The sequence below is a fragment of the Scyliorhinus canicula genome, chromosome 24 (assembly GCF_902713615.1).
Source record: "Scyliorhinus canicula chromosome 24, sScyCan1.1, whole genome shotgun sequence".
Lineage (NCBI taxonomy): Eukaryota > Metazoa > Chordata > Chondrichthyes > Carcharhiniformes > Scyliorhinidae > Scyliorhinus > Scyliorhinus canicula.
This window is the reverse complement of record NC_052169.1, coordinates 25,059,016-25,081,009: the sequence shown is the minus strand read 5'-3', so window position 1 is coordinate 25,081,009 and position 21,994 is coordinate 25,059,016. Positions and strand designations below refer to the sequence as shown.

General features: G+C 46.3%; 1 protein-coding gene across 7 annotated transcripts in view; it reads left to right on the top strand.

The window, feature by feature from the left end:
* Positions 1–21,994, top strand: part of vps13c (vacuolar protein sorting 13 homolog C) — a 368,173-nt gene that overhangs the window by 194,182 nt on the left and 151,997 nt on the right. For all 7 annotated transcript variants that reach the window (XR_005458698.1, XR_005458696.1, XR_005458697.1 and 4 more), the window contains 6 exons: positions 1,210–1,352; positions 3,086–3,242; positions 11,667–11,746; positions 15,765–15,824; positions 17,231–17,384; positions 20,295–20,408. Coding sequence is in view for 4 of the 7 variants with exons in the window: in XM_038784422.1 (XP_038640350.1) it covers positions 1,210–1,352; positions 3,086–3,242; positions 11,667–11,746; positions 15,765–15,824; positions 17,231–17,384; positions 20,295–20,408 (708 nt within the window). In the remaining 3 variants the exon portion in view is untranslated. The remainder of the gene's footprint in view (positions 1–1,209; positions 1,353–3,085; positions 3,243–11,666; positions 11,747–15,764; positions 15,825–17,230; positions 17,385–20,294; positions 20,409–21,994) is intronic.

The following is a 21,994-nucleotide window of genomic DNA, read 5'->3' as shown; positions in this document are numbered from 1 at the left end:
CTGTTTTTCCATGTAATTTCTATTGCGGTGCAGCCTCCTGAGAGCGGTTTTTTGTTGTTGATTATTTCCCGATGACACAGTTTTTTTTTCCCCTCCCCTTGCTCTCTGGTGCCACAGTTATGTGTAAAAGCTGATAACGTTTGACCTAAGTTTAAACATCCGATTAAGGATGACGTTGCTGAAGGAGCTCTAACTTTAATTGCCCAGTGCTTACGCAGAACTGGCTTTGTTGTATTTGAAGTTGAAAAGCCTGCAATGTTGTAAGCTGTTTAATTGAGCACTTGGGTTAAATATACACCTGCGCCTTTAATTTGAGGGTGAGTTAGAATGATTTCCACCCTTTCATTTTTTTTTTAATAAACATTTTATTGAGGTTTTTTTGGCATTGTAACTGCACTAATATAAACAACATACATGAAAATATAAACATAGTGCAAATACCACCTCCCTCCCCAACAGGTCTCACCCTTTCATTTTAGTGACTTTGTTTATTCTTCATCTCCTTTACCTTTTACAATACAGTCAGAAGCTCTGTCGATATGAAGAATAGTGGCAAAACACAAAATTCGACCAGAAACATAACCAATATAAAATTATCGGGATTTATGGGCTGCAGAGGGCAACATGGTGGTGCAGTGGTTAACACTGCTGCCTCATAGCACTAAGGACCCGGGTTCGACCCCAGCCCTGGGTCACTCTTCCTGTGAAGTTTGCACATTCTCCTTGTGTCTGCGTGGGTCTTGCCCCACAACCCAGAGATGTGCAGGGTAGGTGGATTGGCTACACTAAATTACCCCTTAATTGGAAAAAGAAATTGGGTACTCTAAATTTATATTTAAACAAATTATGGGCTACAGTCTTCATATTCCTGTGGAAATGATGGAGTAAAAACATGAACAAAATGTTTTTATTGAGGGATTGCTTTTTCTCTTTTTAAAAAAAAAGCCCTTTTTTCTTCAAATTGTATTTCCCACACCTTGGTTAAATGGTGCCAGGTTAAAAACTAGTTAAAATCATGGCGGAGGATTTTTAAATAGGTTAAATGCTTCAAGTGGTAAACATTTTTGATCGATCATCCGTGTGCAGATGTGTGCGTATGCAGATGCAAATCAAAGAGGCCCTTGGTTGTACTGCTTTAATAAGATGTCGATCTTCAGCATTGCTGTGTAAAGTAGGCTCCTAACAGTTTATGTGTTGATGAATGTACAGAAAAACCCAGAGATCCCAAAGAGGTGGCTAAGTCTGAAAAGAGTGTGGGAAATGAGAGCTCCGCAGCAAGTCACCTTTTGGAGATGATGAAAGGAGAGCCAAATGAAAGTGTCAACGTTCAGCTGAACTTTGAAATCAAAGAGGTGAGTTGTGTATCATTAACGTGCGAAGTTTCAATAACCTGCAATGGATCGCACAGTGGAGGCCTCACAGAAGCTTGTTTATTAGCCTTGTGCTGTAACTCTGTAACTCTTACCTAAACACTTAGCTGCACGTTTTATGAGATGAAGAACGCTGTTGTACTATTTGGAACAGTTGCAGTGGGGAAACAGCATATCAAAATTTTAAAAATTCCAACTGGTGGTTGATGCCAGTTGTGTGGCTAACTTTCCAGTCCCTTTTTTTCTGTAAATCTGTGTCAAGTTGACAAAATTAACATTTAAAAGCTTTAATACTTGTACATTAAAGGATTAACTTCACAACCATTGTGTGGTACAAGTCTTGTGCCATCGTGCTGTGCAGTGCAGGTAGCTGAATTAACCCCAGCCTGGTTTCAGGGATACAATACAACTTGGTCAAATCAATTAGACACCAGGATATTGGAGAGGAGGTGGGGAGGGGGCATGCAGGGGATGGATGGGGATCGGGGGGGTGGTGACAGGTGTAAAGGCCCAAAAAACAAAATTTACAGTAGCATTAAACCATGTCGGAGGGACAGATGATAAATTGGGATAAGGTACTGTGTGCTGGAAGGAAGAGTGGAGAAACTTGATCGATCTTGTTGTTAACCACGGCTCACTATGGCACTCTCGGTCAGTTGGCTGTGGGATCAACGTCCAGAGCTGGCATGGGTGCCATCTTTTGGCTGTAACATTAAGCCAAGGCCCTGCCTGCCCAGTAATTCCCATGGCGTTGCTTTGGAGAGGAGCAGGTGAATTCTCATTTGTCCTGGATAATATTCATATCTCCGCTAAACATATTTGTCCCTTTTTCTGTTTGTGAGACCTTGCTGTTCCCAAACTGGCTGACGTTTCCCTACATGACAACCTCGTAGCACACATCTGAATTAGTTCATGTGTCTGTGACATGCTTTGGGAGGTCTTAAAATGCGCTTTAGAAATTACTTTTTTTAGTTGAAGACAACAGGTAGTTACCGATGCCACAAAGAGCAGTGAGCTCATTGACCAGTTAACAGAACCATAAAAGGAGGCCATTCGGCCCATCTTGTCCTGTTTTGCGCATATGCACCGATGATTGGGCAGTGCGGCCGAATATTTTTTTATCTGTTCCTGGCCATTTTGAAGGCCGCATGCAGCCGGCATTATTAAAAGCCGGCTGCTGCGGTTGTTTCGCATGGATTTGCGCGATCGGGAGCGCCGTGGCGGACGGCTCCGTGACCCTCCCGCGACCCACCCATGGGTCGCGCCCCCGAGTTTGACAATGCCTGACCTATGGGACGATGGCGACATTACTTTGAGGATCTGATTGTTCTGTGGTATCACGTAGACGAGTCCGCAATGTTAGAGGCTCATTATAGTCATGCAATATGAGACAAATATGCAGACGATTCTTGGTTTTAATTGTGTAGATTTATATATGTCACTGTCAACGGTAGAACTGTAGTTCAGTGGTGAAATACTGCCACCATCTGGCTTACCCTCGCACCCACTGATCAGAGCAACATTTCAATTGACTGGTCCCATCCACAGCTTCATCCTACAATTTTAAGGTTGGGTAAAAGAAGGGAAACAGTGGAGATAATGATGTTTTCGAAGCCAGTATTAAATGGTTGCTGTTTATTAATCATTTCGAATACGATAGTGACTAAAGTCAGCATGCTGTTGAGACCAGTAAATCTGTTCTGTTGTAATTTCAGGTTGTGGTGGAATTAACAAAACAAATTAACAAGCAGAAGAGCTCATTTCTCACGTTTCATGTGATGCAACTGGGAACTGAAACCAAAGTCAGGAAGTATGATTTGAGTGCAACAGCCTACTTGAAGAAAATCGCTTTGAACTGCTGCGAATTTACAGGTGGGACAATAAGTTGGAAGATCGTGAAAAAAAAAGGAGAGATAAATTGGTCCCTGGCTTGCCGGGTTTGTCCGACAAGGGCAGCAAAGTAAATTGGGCTTGTATTCTATGGAGTTTAGAAGAATAAGAGGCGATCTTCTTGCAGCCTACAGAATTGTGAAGGGGCTTGATGGGGTGGAGGCTGAAATGTGGGCGGCACAGTAGCCCAGTGGTTAGCAGTGTTGCTGCATTGTGCCAGGGTCCCAGGTTTGATTCCCGGCTTGGGTCACTGTCTGTGCGGGGTCTGCACATCCTCCCCGTGTCTGCGTGGGTTCCCTCCGGGTGCTCCGGTTTCCTCCCACAGTCCAAAGATGTGTAGGTGAGGTGAATTGGACATTCTGTGTACCCGAACAGGTGCTGGAATGTGGCGACTAGGGGATTTCCGCGGTAACTTCATTGCAGTGTTAATGTAAGCCATTAATTAATGTAATGTGACAATAAAGATTATTATTATACAACAAAGAACAAAGAAAATTACAGCACAGGAACAGGCCCTTCGGCCCTCCTAGCCTGTGCCGATCCAGATCCTTTATCTAAACCTGTCGCCTATTTTCCAAGGATCTACTTCTCTCTGTTCCCCACCCGTTCATATATCTGTCCAGATGCATCTTAAGTGATGCTATCGTGCCCGCCTCTACCACCTCCGCTGGCAAAGCGTTCCAGGCACCCACCACCCTCTGCGTAAAAAATTTTCCACGCACATCTCCCTTAAACTTTCCCCCTCTCACCTTGAAATCGTGTGACCCCTTGTAATTGACACCCCCACTCTTGGGAAAAGCTTGTTGCTATCCACCCTGTCCATACCTCTCATAATTTTGTAGATCTCAATCAGGTCCCCCCTCAACCTCCGTCTTTCCAACAAAAACAATCCAAATCTACTCAACCTTTCTTCATAGCTAGCACCCTCCATACCAGGTAACATCCTGGGTGAACCACCTCTGCACCCTCTCCAAGGCATCCACATCCTTCTGGTAATGTGGCAACCAGAACTGCACGCAGTATTCCAAATGTGGCCTAAACAAAGTCGTATACAACTGTAACATGACCTGCCGACTCTTGTACTCAATACCCCGTCCGATGAAGGCAAGCATGCCGTATGCCTTCTTGACCACTCTATCAACCTGTGTTGCCACCTTCAGGGTACAATGGACCTGAACTCCCAGATCCCTCTGTACATCAATTTTCCCCAGGGTTCTTCCATTGACCATATAGTCCGCTCTTGAATTAGATCTTCCAAAATGCATCACCTCGCATTTGCCTGGATTGAACTCCATCTGCCATTTCTCTGCCCAACTCTCCAATCTATCTATATTTTGCTGTGTGCTCTGACAATCCTCCTCGCTATCTGCAACTCCACCAATTTTATAAAAGATTGTTTCCATTGGTTGGGGTATCTAAAACACTGGGCACAGCCTCCAGGTAATGGAGCTGATCATTTAGGACTGAGGCAAGAGGAAATTACTTCACTCACAGGGTTCTGCATCTCAGGAATTCTCTACCCCGAGGGTTCCGCAAGCTCCATCACTCAGGAAAAAGATAATATTGTGGAGGAGAATGCTGAGACCCAGGCTATTAGAATAGATGGCATTGAGGTGTGTAGGGAAGAAGTGTTGGCAATTCTGGACAAGGTGAAAATAGATAAGTCCCCGGGGCCGGATGGGATTTATCCTAGGATTCTCTGGGAAGCCAGGGAAGAGATTGCTGAGCCTTTGGCTTTGATTTTTATGTCATCATTGGCTACAGGAATAGTGCCAGAGGACTGGAGGGTAGCAAATGTGGTCCCTTTGTTCAAGAAGGGGAGTAGAGATAACCCCGGTAACTATAGGCCGGTGAGCCTCACGTCTGTTGTGGGTAAAGTCTTGGAGAGGATTATAAGAGATACGATTTATAATCATCTAGATAGGAATAATATGATTAGGGATAGTCAGCATGGTTTTGTGAAGGGTAGGTCATGCCTCACAAACCTTATCGAGTTCTTTGAGAAGGTGACTGAACAGGTAGACGAGGGTAGAGCAGTTGATGTGGTGTATATGGATTTCAGTAAAGCGTTTGATAAGGTTCCCCACGGTCGGCTATTGCACAAAATACGGAGGCTGGGGATTGAGGGTGATTTAGAGATGTGGATCAGAAATTGGTTAGTTGAAAGAAGACAGAGGGTGGTGGTTGATGGGAAATGTTCAGAATGGAGTTCATTACGAGTGGCGTACCACAAAGATCTGTTCTGGGGTCGTTGCTGTTTGTCATTTTTATAAATGACCTAGAGGAGGGCACAGAAGGTTGGGTGGGTAAATTTGCAGACAACACTAAAGTTGGTGGAGTTGTAGACGGTGTGGAAGGATGTTGCAGGTTACAGAGGGACATAGATAAGCTGCAGAACTGGGCTCAGAGGTGGCAAATGGAGTTTAATGTAGAGAAGTGTGAGGTGATTCACTTTGGAAAGAGTAACAGGAATGTGGAATATTTGGCTAATGGTAAGATTCTTGGCAGTGTGGATGAGCAGAGGGATCTCGGTGTCCATGTACATAGATCCCTGAAAGTTGCCACCCAGGTTGATAGGGTTGTGAAGAAGGCCTATGGTGTGTTGGCCTTTATTGGTAGAGGGATTGAGTTCCGGAGCCATGAGGTCATGTTGCAGCTGTACAAAACTCTGGTACGGCCGCATTTGGAGTATTGCGTACAGTTCTGGTCGCCTCATTATAGGAAGGACGTGGAAGCTTTGGAACAGGTGCAGAGGAGATTTACCAGGATGTTGCCTGGTATGGAGGGAAAATCTTATGAGGAAAGGCTGATGGACTTGAGGTTGTTTTCGTTAGAGAGAAGAAGCTTAAGAGGTGACTTAATAGAGGCATACAAAAAGGGGCAGCAGGGTAGCATGGTGGTTAGCATAAATGCTTCACAGCTCCAGGGTCCCAGGTTCGATTCCCGGCTGGGTCACTGTGTGGAGTCTGCACGTCCTCCCCCTGTGTGCGTGGGTTTCCTCCGGGTGCTCCGGTTTCCTCCCACAGTCCAAAGATGTGCGGGTTAGGTGGATTGGCCATGCTAAATTGCCCGTAGTGTCCTAAAAAAAAAAGAAGTAAGGTTAGGGGGGGGGTTGTTGGGTTACGGGTATAGGGTGGGTTTGAGTAGGGTGATCATGGCTCGGCACAACATTGAGGGCCGAAGGGCCTGTTCTGTGCTGTACTGTTCTATGTTCTATGTTCTATCAGAGGGTTAGATAGGGTGGACAGTGAGAGCCTTCTCCCGCGGATGGAGGTGGCTAGCACGAGGGGACATAGCCATAAATTGAGGGGTAATAGATATAGGACAGAGGTAGGTTTTTTACGCAAAGAGTGGTGAGGCCGTGGAATGCCCTACCTGCAACAGTAGTGAACTCGCCAACATTGAGGGCATTTAAAAGTTTATTGGATAAGCATATGGATGATAATGGCATAGTGTAGGTTAGTTTTTGACTTCCCATGTCGGTGCAACATCGTGGGCCGAAGGGCCTGTACTGCGCTGTATCGTTCTATGTTCTATGTAATATATTTAAAGCTGAGGTAGGCCGATATCTGATCTCGGGGAATTGAGGGATATGGGATGTAGACTTGCTTGCAAGTAATCTAACTTTACATCAAATATTAAGATGTATACTGAAGGTGAAAGAGTTCACTGTTTTTCACTTGTAACAGTGCTTGATGTTCTCAAAGCCTTTAGGTTCAGACTTATTGGTCCCCTCTGTATGCACTACGATGCCAGTGGGTTACTTTGTTCTGCACTGTGCGGAACGCAGTACAGCATGCACTCTGAGCAGTGCAGTGTAAACACTCGACCTTGGGTAGAATCTTTACAGCACTGAAATAGATTGTTTAACTCAACATGTCAGTGTTTTCCTTCCGATTAACCTTCCTCCTTCAACTTACTCGATCAAAAGAGCTCCTATTTCTTTTTCCCTCCTGTACTTCCTCTAGAATGCTTCTGTCGTATTCACCTCAACTACTTGGAGGCAAGTTCCATATTCTCGCCAATCTGAGTGAAGAAGATTTCCCTCGATTCCTTATTCGATTTTTTTTTTCCCATTTAAAAAAAATTTAATGTACCCAATTCATTTTTTCCAATTAAGAGGCAATTTAGTGTGGCCAATCCACCCACCCTGCACATCCTTGGGTTGTGGGGGCGAAACCCACGCAGACACGGGGAGAATGTGCAAACTCCACACGGACAGTGACCCAGAGCCGGGATCAAACCTGGGACCTTGGCGCCGTGAGGCCGCAGTGCTAACCACTGCACCGCCGTGCTGCCCTCTTCCTCGATTTATTACTGACTTTCTGTATAAACCTGAATTTTACACTTCTGCAATGAGTCCCATTCCTTTTTCAATTTGTTGCCAAATTGCTGATGTATTGAATATGAAGTTTAGTTTTGCTGACCTTTGTGCTGTGTCTTGCTGGGCTAATTCTGGGTAGCGGGCAGGAATTTTACGTTTCTGGGATCATTTCAGAATGTCGAATGTGAGCCATTCCAGGTGAATGTATAGTATAGAATTATACCATTTACAACCACTCTTATAACTACTGTTGTCTAACAGTCCAATACAGAAGCTGTGAACCCAGTTCATTAATAGACAAATCAATTGGCTCAGATTTTTTCGGAGCACTCTGATACAGAATTCTGAACTAAACAACAACCTGCAGTTGTGTTTCATGTGAAAACAAATGAAATAAAGTCCTTGCAAGATTTAGATAGATCCATTGGTTAAAGGATGGTCACGACTGGGAGTTAAATATCCGAGGGTATCAAACTATTCGGAAGGACAGAGTGGATGGTAAGGGAGGTGGTGCAGCTCTGTTATTTGAGGATGACATCCGGGCAATAGTAAGGGATGACATCGGTGCTATGGAGGATAAGGTTGAATCCATTTGGGTGGAAATCAGGAATAGTAAGGCGAAAAAGTCACTGATAGGAGTCGTCTATCGGCCACCACATAGTAACGTTATGGTGGGGCAGGCAATAAACAAAGAAATAACTGATGCATGTAGAAATGGTACAGCAGTTATCATGGGGGATTTTAATCTACATGTCGATTGGTTTAATCAGGTCGGTCAAGGCAGCCTTGAGGAGGAGTTTACGAAATGTATCCACAATAATTTCCTAGAACAGTATGTAATGGAACCTACGAGGGAACAAGCGGTCCTAGATCTGGTCCTGTGTAATGAGACAGGATTGATTCATGATCTCATAGTTCGGGATCCTCTCCAAAGGAGCGATCACAATATGGTGGAATTTAAAATACAGTTGGAGGGTGAGAAGGTAAAATCAACACTAGTGTTTTGTGTTTAAACAAAGGAGATTACAATGGGATGAGAGAAGAGCTAGCTAAGGTAGACTGGGAGCAAAGACTTTATGGTGAAACAGTTGAACAATGGAGAACCTTTCAAGCTATTTTTCACAGTGCTCAGCAAAGGTTTATACCAACAAAAAGGAAGGACGGTAGAAAGAGGGAAATTGGACCATGGATATATCTAAGGAAATGAGGGAGAGTATCAAATTGAAGGAAAAAACATACAAAGTGGCAAAGATAAGTGGGAGACTAGAGGACTGGGAAATCTTTTGGGGGGGCAACAGAAAGCTACTTAAAAAGCTTTGAAGAAGAGTAAGATAGATTATGAGAGTAAACTTGCTTAGAATATAAAAACAGATAGTAAAAGTTTCTACAAATATATAAAACAAAAAAGAGCGGCTAAGGTAAATGTTGGTCTTTTAGAGGATGAGAAGGGAGTTTTAATAATGGGTGATGAGGAGATGGCTGAGGAACTGAACAGGTTTTTTGGGGCGGTCTTCACTGGAAGACGCAAATAACATACCAGCGACTGATAGAAATGAGGCTATGACAGGTGAGGACCTTGATGATTGTTATCACGAAGGAGGGAGTGATGGGCAAGCTAATGGGGCTAAAGGTAGACAAGTCTCCTGGCCCTGATGGAATGCATCCCAGAGTGCTAAAAGAGATGGCTAGGGAAATTGCAGATGCACTAATGATGATTTACCAAAATTCACTGGACTCTGGGGTGGTCCCGGTGGATTGGAAATTAGCAAACATGACACCACTGTTTAAAAAAGGAGGTAGGCAGAAAGCGGGTAATTATAGGCCAGTGAGCTTAACTTCGGTAGGAGGGAAGATGCTGGAATCTATCATCAAGGAAGAAATAGCGAGGCATCTGGATGAAAATTGTCCCATTGGGCAGACGTAGCATGGGTTCATAAAGGGCAGATCGTGCCTAACTAATTTAGTGGAATTTTTTCAGGACATTACCAGTGCAGTAGATAACAGGGAGCCAATGGATGTGGTATATCTGGATTTCCAGAAAGCCTTTGACAAGGTGCCACACAAAAGGTTGCTGCATAAGATAAAGATGCATGGCGTCAATGGTAAAGTAGTAGCATGGATTGAGGATTGGTTAATTAATAGAAAGCAAAGAGTGGGGATTAATGAGTGTTTCTAGGGTTGGCAGTCAGTAGCTGGTGGTGTCCCTCAGGGATCAGTGTTGGGCCCACAATTGATCACAATTTACATAGATGATTTGGAGTTGGGGACCAAGTGCAATGTGTCCAAGTTTGCAGACGACACTAAGATGAGTGGTAAAGCAAAAAGTGCAGAGGATACCGGAAGTCTGCAGAGGGATTTGGATAGGTTAAGTGAATGGGCTGGAGTCTGGCAGATGGAATACAATGTTGACAAATGTGAGGTTATCCAATTTGGTAGGAATAACAGCAAAAGGGATTATTATTTAAATGATAAAATATTAAAACCTGCTGCTGTGCAGATACCTGGGTATGGTAGTGCATGAGTCGCAAAAAGTTTGTTTACAGGTGATTACGAAGGTAAATGGAATTTTGTCCAGGGATGGAGTTTAAGACTAGGGAGGTTATGCTGCAATTATATAAGGTGTTAGTGAGGCCACACCTGGAGTATTGTGTTCAGTTTTGGTCTCCTTACCTGAGAAAGGACGTACTGGCGCTGGAGGGTGTGTGGAGGAGATTCACTAGGTTAATCCCAGAGCTGAAGGGGTTGGATTATGAGGAGAGGTTGAGTAGACTGACACTGTACTCGTTGGAATTTAGAAGGATGAGGGGGTATCTTATCGAAACATATAAAATTATGAAGGGAATAGATAGGATAGATGCGGGCAGGTTGTTTCCACTGGCGGGTGAAAGCAGAACTAGGGGGCATAGCCTCAAAATAAGGGGAAGTAGATTTAGGACTGAGTTTAGGAGGAACTTCTTCACCCAAAGGGTTGTGAATCTATGGAATTCCTTGCCCAGTGAAGCAGTTGAGGCTCCTTCATTAAATGTTTTTAAAATGGAGATAGATAGTTTTTTGAAGAATAAAGGGATTAAGGGTTATGGTGTTCGGGCCGGAAAGTGGAGCTGAGTCCACAAAAGATCAGCCATGATCTCATTGAATGGCGGAGCAGGCTCGAGGGGCCAGATGGCCTACTCCTGATCCTATTTCGTATGTTCATTGCACAAGGGTGGCACAGTGGTTAGCACCGCGCTGAGGACCCGAGTTCGATCCCGGCCCTGGGTCACTGTCCGTATGGAGTTTGCACATTCTCCCTGTGTCTCCGTGGGTCACGCCCCCAGAACCCTACGATGTACAGGGTAGGTGGATTGGCCACGCTAAATTACCCCTTAATTGGGGAAAAAAATAATTGGGTGCTCTTAATTTATTATAAAAAAAGATCCGTTGCACAAAGTTGCTGCTATCTATTCAGACAAATTTGATCTGGCATATGAAATATGTGAATTACTCCAAAAAAAACAACAACCTGTAGCACATTGGTTAGCACTGCTGCTTCGCAGCGCCAGGGACCGAAGTTCGATTCCGGCCTTGGGTGACGTGGGTTTCCTCCGGGCCCTCCTCTTTCCTCCCACAGTCCAATCATGTGCAAATTAGGTGGATTCGCTGGGCTAAATTGCCCGTTAATGTCCAAAGATCTGCGAGTTAGGTGGATTGGCCATGCAAAATGCCCCTTAAGTGTCCGAAGGTTTAGTGGGGTTACGGGGATAGGGCAGGAGTGTGGGCCTAGGTAGGATGCTCTTTCAGAGGGTTGGTGCAGACTTGATGGGCCAAATGTTGTCCTCCTGCACTGTCGGGATTCCATGAAACCCAATCTGCAAAAGCAGTTGCGTGACCATGTTGGCTCTTCATATTTTATGCACACGGTGTTTAAATAATTTACTTGTCCCAGTGACACCCTGGGCTTCCTGTGTAAATTTTATTGGGTTTTTTCACCCCTGTTGTCTCTATTATTGTGTTCTATTTTTGGAAGTCTATTTATAGTTATAAAATGTAACCTATTGAAATCTAGGTTGATGGAAAGCTCACTACGTTTTATTTTGTTGCAGATTCCAAGAACAAACCTATTAACTTGATCAATTCTTCAGACAAACCTGGAGCTGATCTTCTGAAAGTGCAATATATTAAGGTAGAGTTTCCAGCTAAGAACAAAGAACAATACAGCACAGGAACAGGCCCTTCGGCCCTCCAAGCCTGTACCGGTCATGATACCAATCTTTGCCAAAACTCTCAGCACTTCCTAGTATCCCTGTATACCCATGCTATCCATGTGTTTGTCAAGATGCCTTTTGAACGCCGTTAATGTATCTGCTTCCACAACCTCCCCTGGCAACACGTTCCAGGCACTCACCACCCTCTGTGTCAAACAAAAATCTGCCGCGCCCATCTCCTCTAAACTTTGCCCCACGGACCTTAAACCTTAGACCCTAAACCACCACCACCACCGTGGGAAAGAGTGCCTGAAATGTGCCTCACTCTTCAGAAAAGTGCAATTTAAACACAAACTACTAGTCAACCCCAGCCTACCTTAATATGACGAAGAAACTCAAATCCCACTTGTCCAACTTGTCCTAATTGCTGAGTGAGCCCAGCAGATACTGTTATAAGCTGCTTGGATTCATCAGGCAGCATGGTAGCACAGTGATTATCACAATTGCTTCAAAGCTCCAGGGTCCCAGGTTCGATTCCCCGCTGGGACACTGTGCGGAGTCTGCACAGCCTCCGCGTGTCTGCGTGGGTTTCCTCCGGGTGCTCCGGTTTCCTCCCACAGTCCAAAGATGTGCAGGTTAGGTGGATTGGCAATGATAAATTGCCCGCAGTGTCCAAAATTGCCCTTCGTGTTGGTTGGGGTTAATGGGTTATGGGGATAGGGTGGAGGGGTGCGGTTGGGTAGGGTGCTCTTTCCAAGAGCCGGTGCAGACTTGATGGGCCGACTGGCCTCCCTCTGCACTGTAAATTCTATGAAAACCAGGTGGACTCAGAGATTCATAAGAGGTCTACAGCACAGAAAAGGCCTTTTGGCCCATCGCATCTGCACTGGTCAAAACCAACCACCTAACTGTTCTAATCTCATTTTTCAGCACTTGGCCCATAGCCTTGTTTGCCTTGGGATCGCAAGTGCACATCTAAATACTAATTCAGTGTTATGAGGGTCTCTGCCTCCACCACCCTTTCAAGCAGTGAATTCCAAACTCCCACCACCCTCTGGGTGAAAAAAGGTTTTTCCTCACATCCCCTCTAAACCTCCTGCCCCTCACCTTAAATCTATTCCCCCGGTCATTGATCCCACCACCAAGGGGAGGGATCCTGTCTACTCTATCTACCCCCCTCTTAATTCTATACATCTCAATCACGTCCCTCTCTGACTCCTCTACTCCAAGGAAAAAAGTACAGTCTATCCAATCTCTCTTCAGAGCTAAAACTCTCCAGCCCAGGCAACATCCTGGTAAATCTCCTCTGCACCCTATCCAGTTTTCCAGTGTTAACACATCCCTCCTGTAATGTGGATTTCAGAACTGCATACAATACTCTCGCTGTGGCTGTTGGAAGTTTCCCATTACCATGGTAATTTCCCATTACCATGCTGTATAATGTTGTGGCTATAACAGGTTTTTGCCTCCCCTCCTGTTGCAAAAACTCCAGCCTGCCCACTCGGGAACTAGCCTGGTTGAACATGAGATAGAGCGTCATTTTTAGCTCATTTTCCATTCCAGATTTATTTTCCTGAGGCTTTTTGAGAATTTTGGAGGGTTTTTAATTCCGCAGGCCCCAACACCTGTTCATGAATTTGTAGGTTAGCTTTTCGAGACTTCCTTTTCCAGGACAAAGTAAAATCACCAACTGGTTCCTCTAGTTTATGGCAGCTGGCTAACAAAAAAAAACATACTTGCTTTCCGGTAAAGCTCTGCCTGATGTTATGCCTTTGAATTACTGAGAACTTTTCATTAAAGATTTGACGCCCTGAGCAGGTCTGATGGTGGCACATTCATAATGGGCGGACTGGACCTCCCAACCGGTGGAGACTCGGAGGCCAAGCAAAGCTCCACCCAGTTTTGTTGGCGCCTTTATGCGACATCCCAGCAGCATCAGCCCCTGTTGTTTCTCCAGCTGCCTCCTGATACAGTAAATTAGCTTCCATGGTCGTACAATGGGACCACTGGCGAGGAGCGCCCATTGGGACCACAGAGCCGGTCTTTTGTCGAGCAGTGGGAAAGCTTATCAGAACATTCGCATTAGGTCACAATCATTTTTTGAAGATTTGAATCCTGGGAAGCAAAAGTCGATAATTCTTTGATTGACTTTGGCACCCCTCCGGGGGAGAAATGTTACCTGTTATTGTAACTACTCTGAAGAGAAGGTACTCTGATGGCACATTAAAAACTTGTAGAACATGTCAAATATCAAAGCATGAGTACCACTAAAGTGATGGGCATGAAAATCAAGAACCCAACAAACTGACTAACGTCTGAGTTAATAACCACCAGCATTTTGTGGCACTCCGCAGATTTTGTTGATTTCATACCCAAAGCTGCTTTTGCTTCAGAATGGTATCCATGCCAGGCCCTCTGGAAGCCTTTTCCTTTGCACCTCGTGGGCCTGCCCCATCCCTTCTTACCCAATTTTAGAACAAAAGCTGGAGATTAACTGCAGAAAATTGTGACCCTTTGAGGGGCGAGCACCTGATCCTATAATTCTGGACTACACCCCCTGGGTAATCAGGCTGGACAACTAGCTGGTGCTGACCTTGTGACTTAAGCTGCTGGCTGAGTACATTCTAATCAAAATGGGCTGCTGCAGCGGATCACAGAATGGTTCCAGCACGGAAGTAGTCCATTCGGCCTACCTTGCCTGTGCTGGCACACGGCTGGAGCAGTTCCCACTTAATGCCACTCCCCTGCCTTTTCCCCATACCCTGCACAGTTTACTTTTTCAGGTAATGATCCAATTCGCTTTTGACTCCAGCAATTGAATCTGCCTGCACCCCATTCTCAGGCAGTGTGTTCCATATCCCAACCATTCACTGCTGAGCAAAATTTCCCCCCATGTCGCTATTGTTTGTTTTGCCAATTCCCTTCAATCTTGATCCTTCCACCAATGGGAGCAGTTTCTCCAAAACGACTCTGTCTGGATCCCTCATGATTTTGAGCTGTTTAAGGGGGCTGTTTAGCACAGGCCTAAATCGCTGGCTTTGAAAGCAGACCAAGACAGGCCAGCAGCACGGTTCAATTTCCGTACCAGCCTCCCCGAACAGGCGCCGGAATGTGGTGACTGGGGACTTTTCACAGTAACTTAATTTGAAGCCTACTTGTGACAATAAGCGGTTTTCATTTTCATTTTTGCATTTCATCAAATCTCCTCTCAACCTTCTCCTCCCCGGCGAGAACAGTCCCGGCTTCTCCAATCTATCTACGTAACTCCAGTCCCTCATCTCTGGAACCATTCTCATGAATCTTATGAGTGGCACAATGGTTTAGCGCTGCTGTTTCACAATGCCAGGGACCCGGGTTCAATTCCAACCTTGGGTGTACTGTGTGCAGTTTGCACGTTCTCCCCGTTTCTGCGTGGGTTTCCTCCGGGTGCTCGGATTTCCTCCCACAGTCCAAAGGTGTGCCGGTTAGGTAGATTGGCCATGTTAAATTTCCCCTTAGTGTCCAAAGACATGCTCGTTAGATGGGGTTATGGGGACAGGGCTGGAAAGTTGGCCTATGTAAAGTGTTCTTTTGGTGGGTCGGTGCAGACTCGATGGGCTCATGGCCTCCTTCTGCACGATAAGGGTTCTATTATTTTCTCCGCTGTGTAATGCCTCCATAGCCTTCCAGAAATATGGTACCCAGAATTGGACACACTACTCCAATTGAGGTTGAACATGTTTTTTTTATATAAATGGGTTTAACGACCAGGAATGGGCAAGAAATGCTGGCCTAACCAACGACGGCCACATCCAGTAAATGAATTTAAAAAACATTCCTGTGAATTGGGAGAATGACTGTAGAAGAAGAAAGCGACGTCAATTGTAATATTTTCAGGGAGGTGAGGAAGGAGCGGGAAAGTGGGACTAATTGCCTATCTTTCAAAGAGCCGACAATGTTTTTACATTTCTTTGAACTTGACATGGGTGTGATTTTCTTTATTTGTTTTGTTCACAGGCGGATCGAAATGGACCACATTTCAAGAGTGCTTATGAGAGCACTGAGCAGAAACTGAAGGTACAACATGCTGTGTTAACGTTTTACACAGATCCACCCTTCCATCTTGGTTTTATACTTTGTGTTATAAACCCAGCAGCCATCAGCTTTTCTAATAGAGGTGCTCCTGTAAATCCAAACTCAAAAGCACCTCTGCTCTATGACATCCCTCAGCCTCACCCGTTCAAATGAGCATTTTTGCTTTATTGTCTAATCCAAGCACACTGATATTAAATTGCGTCTACTGCCTTTTTGTCCATCTAATTTTGTCCATTCTTTGCAGTTTCCATTGGAATTATGTATTTTGGCGTCTATTTTTACATCAGCTGCTATTTAGATAGCATTTCTCTCCAGTCCTAGATCCACACCATAAACAGAAATGACCCAGAACCGAGATCTGTCGAACCCCTCTTTCTGCTTCCAACCATTCCTGAGAAGTTGGCCTGAACTGCGCCTTCTATCCCGCAAGGTTTTCACTCGCTTTGCTTCCCTTTCCTTGAATAAACTCGGTTTGTTCTCACTGGAACGACGGAGGTTGAGGGGCGACCTGATAAGAGGTCTACAAAATTATGAGGGGCATAGACAGAGCGGATAGTCAGAGGCTTTTTGCCAGGGTAGAGGGGTCAATTACTAGGGGGCATAGGTTTAAGGTGCGAGGGGCAAGGTTTAGAGGAGATGTACGAGGCAAGTTTTTTTACACAGAGGGTAGAGGGTGCCTGGAACTCGCTGCCGGAGGAGGTGGTGGAAGCAGGGACGATAGTGACGTTTAAGTGGCATCTTGACATCTATATGAATAGGATGGGAATAGAGGGATACGGACCCCGGAAGTGCAGAAGATTTTGGTTTAGACGGGCAGCATGGTCGGCACAGGCTTGGAGGGCCGAAGGGCCTGTTCCTGTGCTGTACTTTTCTTTGTTTGTTCTTTGTTCCCCAATTCCGTACTCCGTAATCTATAATAGTCTTCACATGTTCATTGAAAATAAATAGTTTTGAGCTCGGAAGCGTTTTGGTAGGTACCGCACCCTTTATAAGTTTGGATGTGTCGATTCCATTAGTTTTTTTCTTCGGGGCTTTCTCACAAATTAATTTGTAAGGGGGAGTGGGCTGAGGAAGGGTGCTCTATCAGAGGGTTGGTACAGTCTTGATGGGCAGAATGGCCTCTTTCTGCACTGTAGGGATTCTATGATTTCCCAGGTTCCCACTGCCAATTGTAAGACTAACGTTGTTTATATAATGAGCATTTGACGTAAATTTGGATTATTCACTATATAATACCTGGAGCTTAGTTTTAACTGTTTGTTGTTTGGCGTTTCATAAGAACATAAGAACTAGGAGCAGGAGTCATGTTGTTTTCTCGTCATGTTGCGGTTTAATTGGGCATCAAATGGAATCATGTGAAATAATGAAATCCCTTGTTTTGATGCCAGGTTGCCTTCTCTTCCCTTGATCTGATCCTGCATTCACAAGCCTTGCTATCGACCATGAACTTTATAGCCGCTGTGTTCCCATCAAGTAACATTGATAAGGATCGTGAATCAAAACCAAGCACAGACCTGGAGAAGGAGACTTTGCCAAAAGCAGGTAGGTTTGGAAGAAGGGAGGCTGAATTCTGCCTTGAATTAATGGTGCACGTGTGTGCGCTTTTCATAAACTTTCAGTTTCCATCCTGCAGTCCTTTTTATTGCTTCATTTGTGCAGAAATAATGCTCAAGTTGTTTGGAGAGCGATTTGAGCAGGTTGCTTCGGAGAGTAAAACCTAAATGTGGCTTTAGTGTTTGCTAAATTCTGCTGTGAATAGTGAAATTTTTCCCCATAGTGGATTGTAAATCAAGTTGCTGTTGCTACTCAATCCTTCCCTGTGTTCAGTAATTTTGGAGTTACAGACTGAATTATCTTCAGGATAATGTTCTAATGGGAGGATCCTATCAAGTGGTATCATATCATCTACAATGAGGCGTGATTCATCTTTGAAACATACTTCCTTGAATGTTGGCCTGCATCGTACACACAGGTCAGGATTGTGGAGCCATTTTCCTCTTTCCATCTACAGCTCATGGGGGAAAATAATTGTGGACGATCTGCTTCCAGATGGAATTACAATTTGAGCTCCACATTATAAATACGACCTCAGCAATGCTGGGTTCCCTTTCTTACATCATTAAGGAAATAGTTTTGAGGGAAAATTCCTATTTGCCGTTCTTAGAATCCGTATAGTACAGAAGGAGGGCCTTTGGCCCTTCGAGCCAGCACCAGCCCTCCGAAAGAGCACCCCACCTAGGCCCCTTTCCCTGTCCTATTCCCTCAATCCCACCTAACCTGCACACCTTTGGACACTTAGCGGCCATTTGGCATGGCGGGGATGAAGGAATCGATATGAGAAATTAAACAGTTTGGGATTATACTCGCTGGAGTTTAGAAGGATGAGAGGTGATCTGATCGGAGTGTATCAATGCTAAATGGGGTTGATAAAGTAAATGTAGACCCAATGTTCCCTCTTGTGGGGAAACCTGGAATGAGAGGTCATGGATACAGGGTGAGAGGCAGTAGATTTAGAACTGAGTGTGGTGAATTTGTGGAACTTGTTGCCCATAGTGCGGTGGAATCTGAGTCATTAAATTGTTTCAAGAAGGAGATAGATATATTATTGATTTTAAAAAACAGGTTAAAGGGATATGGGGAACAGGTGGGGAGGTGGATTTGAGACCAGGAAGGGATCAGCCAGGATCTGATTGAATGGCGGAGCAGGCTCGAGGGGCTGAATTGCCGACTTCTGCTCTTTATACCTATGTTCCTGTGACCAATCCACCTCACCTGCACATCTTTGGACTGTGGGAGGAAAGCGGAGCATCCGGAGGAAACCCACGCAGACACGGGGAGAAAGTGCAAACTCCACACAGACAGTGACCCATGGCAGGAATTGAACGCGGATCCCTGGTGCTATGAGGCAGCAGTGGTAACCACTGTGCTGCCCTTGTTCTCTCTTTGCTTACTCATACATCACCTGTAAGTGAGTGATATGCTTCTAACTCGGTCAGTACTTTCCAAACCCTGTGCGCACAGCAGCTTGGATGTGTCTCCCTCTCTTTTTCCAACCCCTCCTCGATAGGGAAACTTTTGTTAACTGTTCATTGCTACCCCAAAATGATGTGGCTTAAACAGCAACTTGTGTGGACTGAGAATCATAGCTGAGAACCCAAGCTTTGCCAATTTGCTGCCATGTTTTGCACTGCTTACCTGTAACACCTCACTACCATAAGTTTACTGTATTTTACTAAGTAATGGTAAAATGGCACATCCTTGTCGGCCATTTATAAGCTTTTAAAATTTGTATCACTCGTTTTAAGACTCTGTCAAAAACCTAGCACTCTTCGTTTGTTTGGTCACCTGTCCGAATCTCTTTCATTTTGTTGCAAACCTTGTCCTGATGCACAGTGGTTAGCACTGTTGCATCACGGCTCCAGGGTCCCAGGCTCGATTCCCGTCTTGGGCCTGTCTGTGCGGAGTCTGCACTTTCTCCCCGTGTCTGCGTGGGTTTCCTCCGGGTGCTCCGGTTTCCCCTCACAAGTCCCAAGAGACGTGCTATTAGGTAATTTGGACATTCTGAAGTCTCCCTCTGTGTCCCCGAACAGGCGCCAGAGTTTATGGCAACTCGGAGATTTTCCCAGTAACTTCATTGCAGTGGTAATGTAAGCCTACTTGTGACAATAATAAAGATTATTATTGAGATGTTTCACTACATTGGAGGCATAATATCAATGTAAGTTTTTGCCATATGTGGCAACTGAACTGGATTAGCCATATAAATACTGTGCCTACCAGAGCAGTTCATAGGTTGGGAATCCTGCGGCGTATAACTTACCACCCCAAGCCTGTCCTTCATTTACAAGGCACAAGTCAGGAATGTAATGGAATACCCTCCACTTGCCTGGAAAAGTGCAGCTCCAACAACCATCCAGGACAAAGCAGTCGTGCTTGATTGGCACCCCATCCACAAACATTCAGTCCCTCCACCACCGACGAACAGTGTCAGCCGTGTGTACCATCTACAAAATGCACTGCGGCAACTCACCAAGGTTCCTGAGGCAGCACCTTCCAAACCCACGACCACTACCATCTGCAAGTTCTCCTCTGAGCCACTCACCATCCTGAAAAAAAAATGAAATGACATGGAAATATACCGGCCGTTCCTTCATTGTCGCTGGGTCAAAATCCTGGAACTCCCTCGCGAACAGCGCTGTGGGTGTAAGTAGACCTCAGGGACTGCAGCAGCTCAAGAAGGCAACTCGCCAGTACCTTCTGAAATGCAATGAAGGGCAATAAATGTTGGCCTAACCAGTGACCCACAACATCCCGTAAATAAATAAAAAAAAATCAATGTTGTCAGATTCAGCATTTAGATCGAAATAAGCAAGTTTATATATTGTGATTTGTAACAGTTACTTTTGGTTGTATTCTTTCAACTTACTGATTAATCAATGTTTTTGTATTTAGTATCTATAGACGCGGCAGTCGATGTGTTTGATCTGAAGTTTTCTGTTGAGCTAGGGGCATTGAACATGGTTGTGTGTGATGAAGATTTCAGAATTGCTGATATCAAGATACAAGGTAAACAAAACCATATTGAGTTCTGGATTCAAAGGCACACGTGTCTGTGAACCAAAGTTGATTTGTACTTTTTTTAGAGCTTTACACTAGCTATATTTGCAGGACAATGTCAGCTAGGTGCCAGTAAAACAACCTAATCGCTACGTACCTAACGTCTGTGGATGTCGTGGTGAGGGGTTTCTGGGCGGGGACACGGGAAGGGGTTTCTGGGTGGGACCGTGGTGAGGGGTTTCTGGGTGGGAACGCGGTGAGGGGTTTCTGGGCAGGGACGCGGGAAGGGGTTTCTGGGTGGGAACGCGGGGAAGGGTTTCTGGGTGGGAACGTGGTGAGGGGTTTCTGGGTGGGAACGTGGTGAGGGGTTTCTGGGTGGGAACGCGGGGAAGGGTTTCTGGGCGGGAACGTGGTGAGGGGTTTCTGGGTGGGAACGCGGGGAAGGGTTTCTGGGCGGGAACGCGGGGAAGGGTTTCTGGGCGGGAACGTGGTGAGGGGTTTCTGGGCGGGAATGCGGGGAAGGGTTTCTGGGAGGGAACGCGGTGAGGGGTTTCTGGGCGGGAACGTGGTGAGGGGTTTCTGGGAGGGAACGGGAAGGGTTTCTGGGCGGGAACGCGGGGAAGGGTTTCTGGGCGGGAACGCGGGAAGGGTTTCTGGGCGGGAATGTGGGAGGGTTTCTGGGCGGGAACGCGGGGAGGGTTTCTGGGCGGGAACGCGGTGAGGGTTTCTGGGCTGGAACCGGGAAGGGTTTCTGGGCGGGAACGTGGTGAGGGGTTTCTGGGGGAACGCGGGAAGGGTTTCTGGGCGGGAACGCGGGGAAGGGTTTCTGGGCGGGAAGCGGTGAGGGGTTTCTGGGCGGGAACGCGGGGAAGGGTTTCTGGGAGGGAACGCGGTGAGGTTTCTGGGCGGGAACGTGGGAGGGTTTCTGGGAGGGAACGGGTGAGGGTTTCTGGGCGGGAACGCGGGAGGGTTTCTGGGCGGGAAGCGGGGAAGGGTTTCTGGGAGGGAACGCGGTGAGGGTTTCTGGGCGGGAACGGGGAGGGTTTCTGGGCGGGAACGCGGGGAAGGGTTTCTGGGCGGGAACGCGGGGAAGGGTTTCTGGGAGGGAACGGGGGGAAGGGTTTCTGGGTGGGAACGCGGGGAAGGGTTTCTGGGCGGGAACGCGGGGAAGGGTTTCTGGGCGGGAACGCGGGGAAGGGTTTCTGGGCGGGAACGCGGGGAAGGGTTTCTGGGCGGGAACGCGGTGAGGGGTTTCTGGGCGGGAACGCGGGGAAGGGTTTCTGGGCGGGAACGCGGGGAAGGGTTTCTGGGTGGGAACGCGGGGAAGGGTTTCTGGGGGAACGCGGGGAAGGGTGTCTGGGTGGGAACGCAGGGGAAGGGTTTCTGGGCGGGAACGCGGGGAAGGGTTTCTGGGCGGGAACGCGATGAGGGGTTTCTGGGCGGGAACGTGGTGAGGGGTTTCTGGGTGGGAACACGGGGAAGGGTTTCTGGGCGGGAACGCGGGGAAGGGTTTCTGGGCGGGAACGCGGGGAGGTTTCTGGGCGGGGAACGGGTGAGGGGTTTCTGGGGGGGAAGGGGGTGAGGGGTTTCTGGGA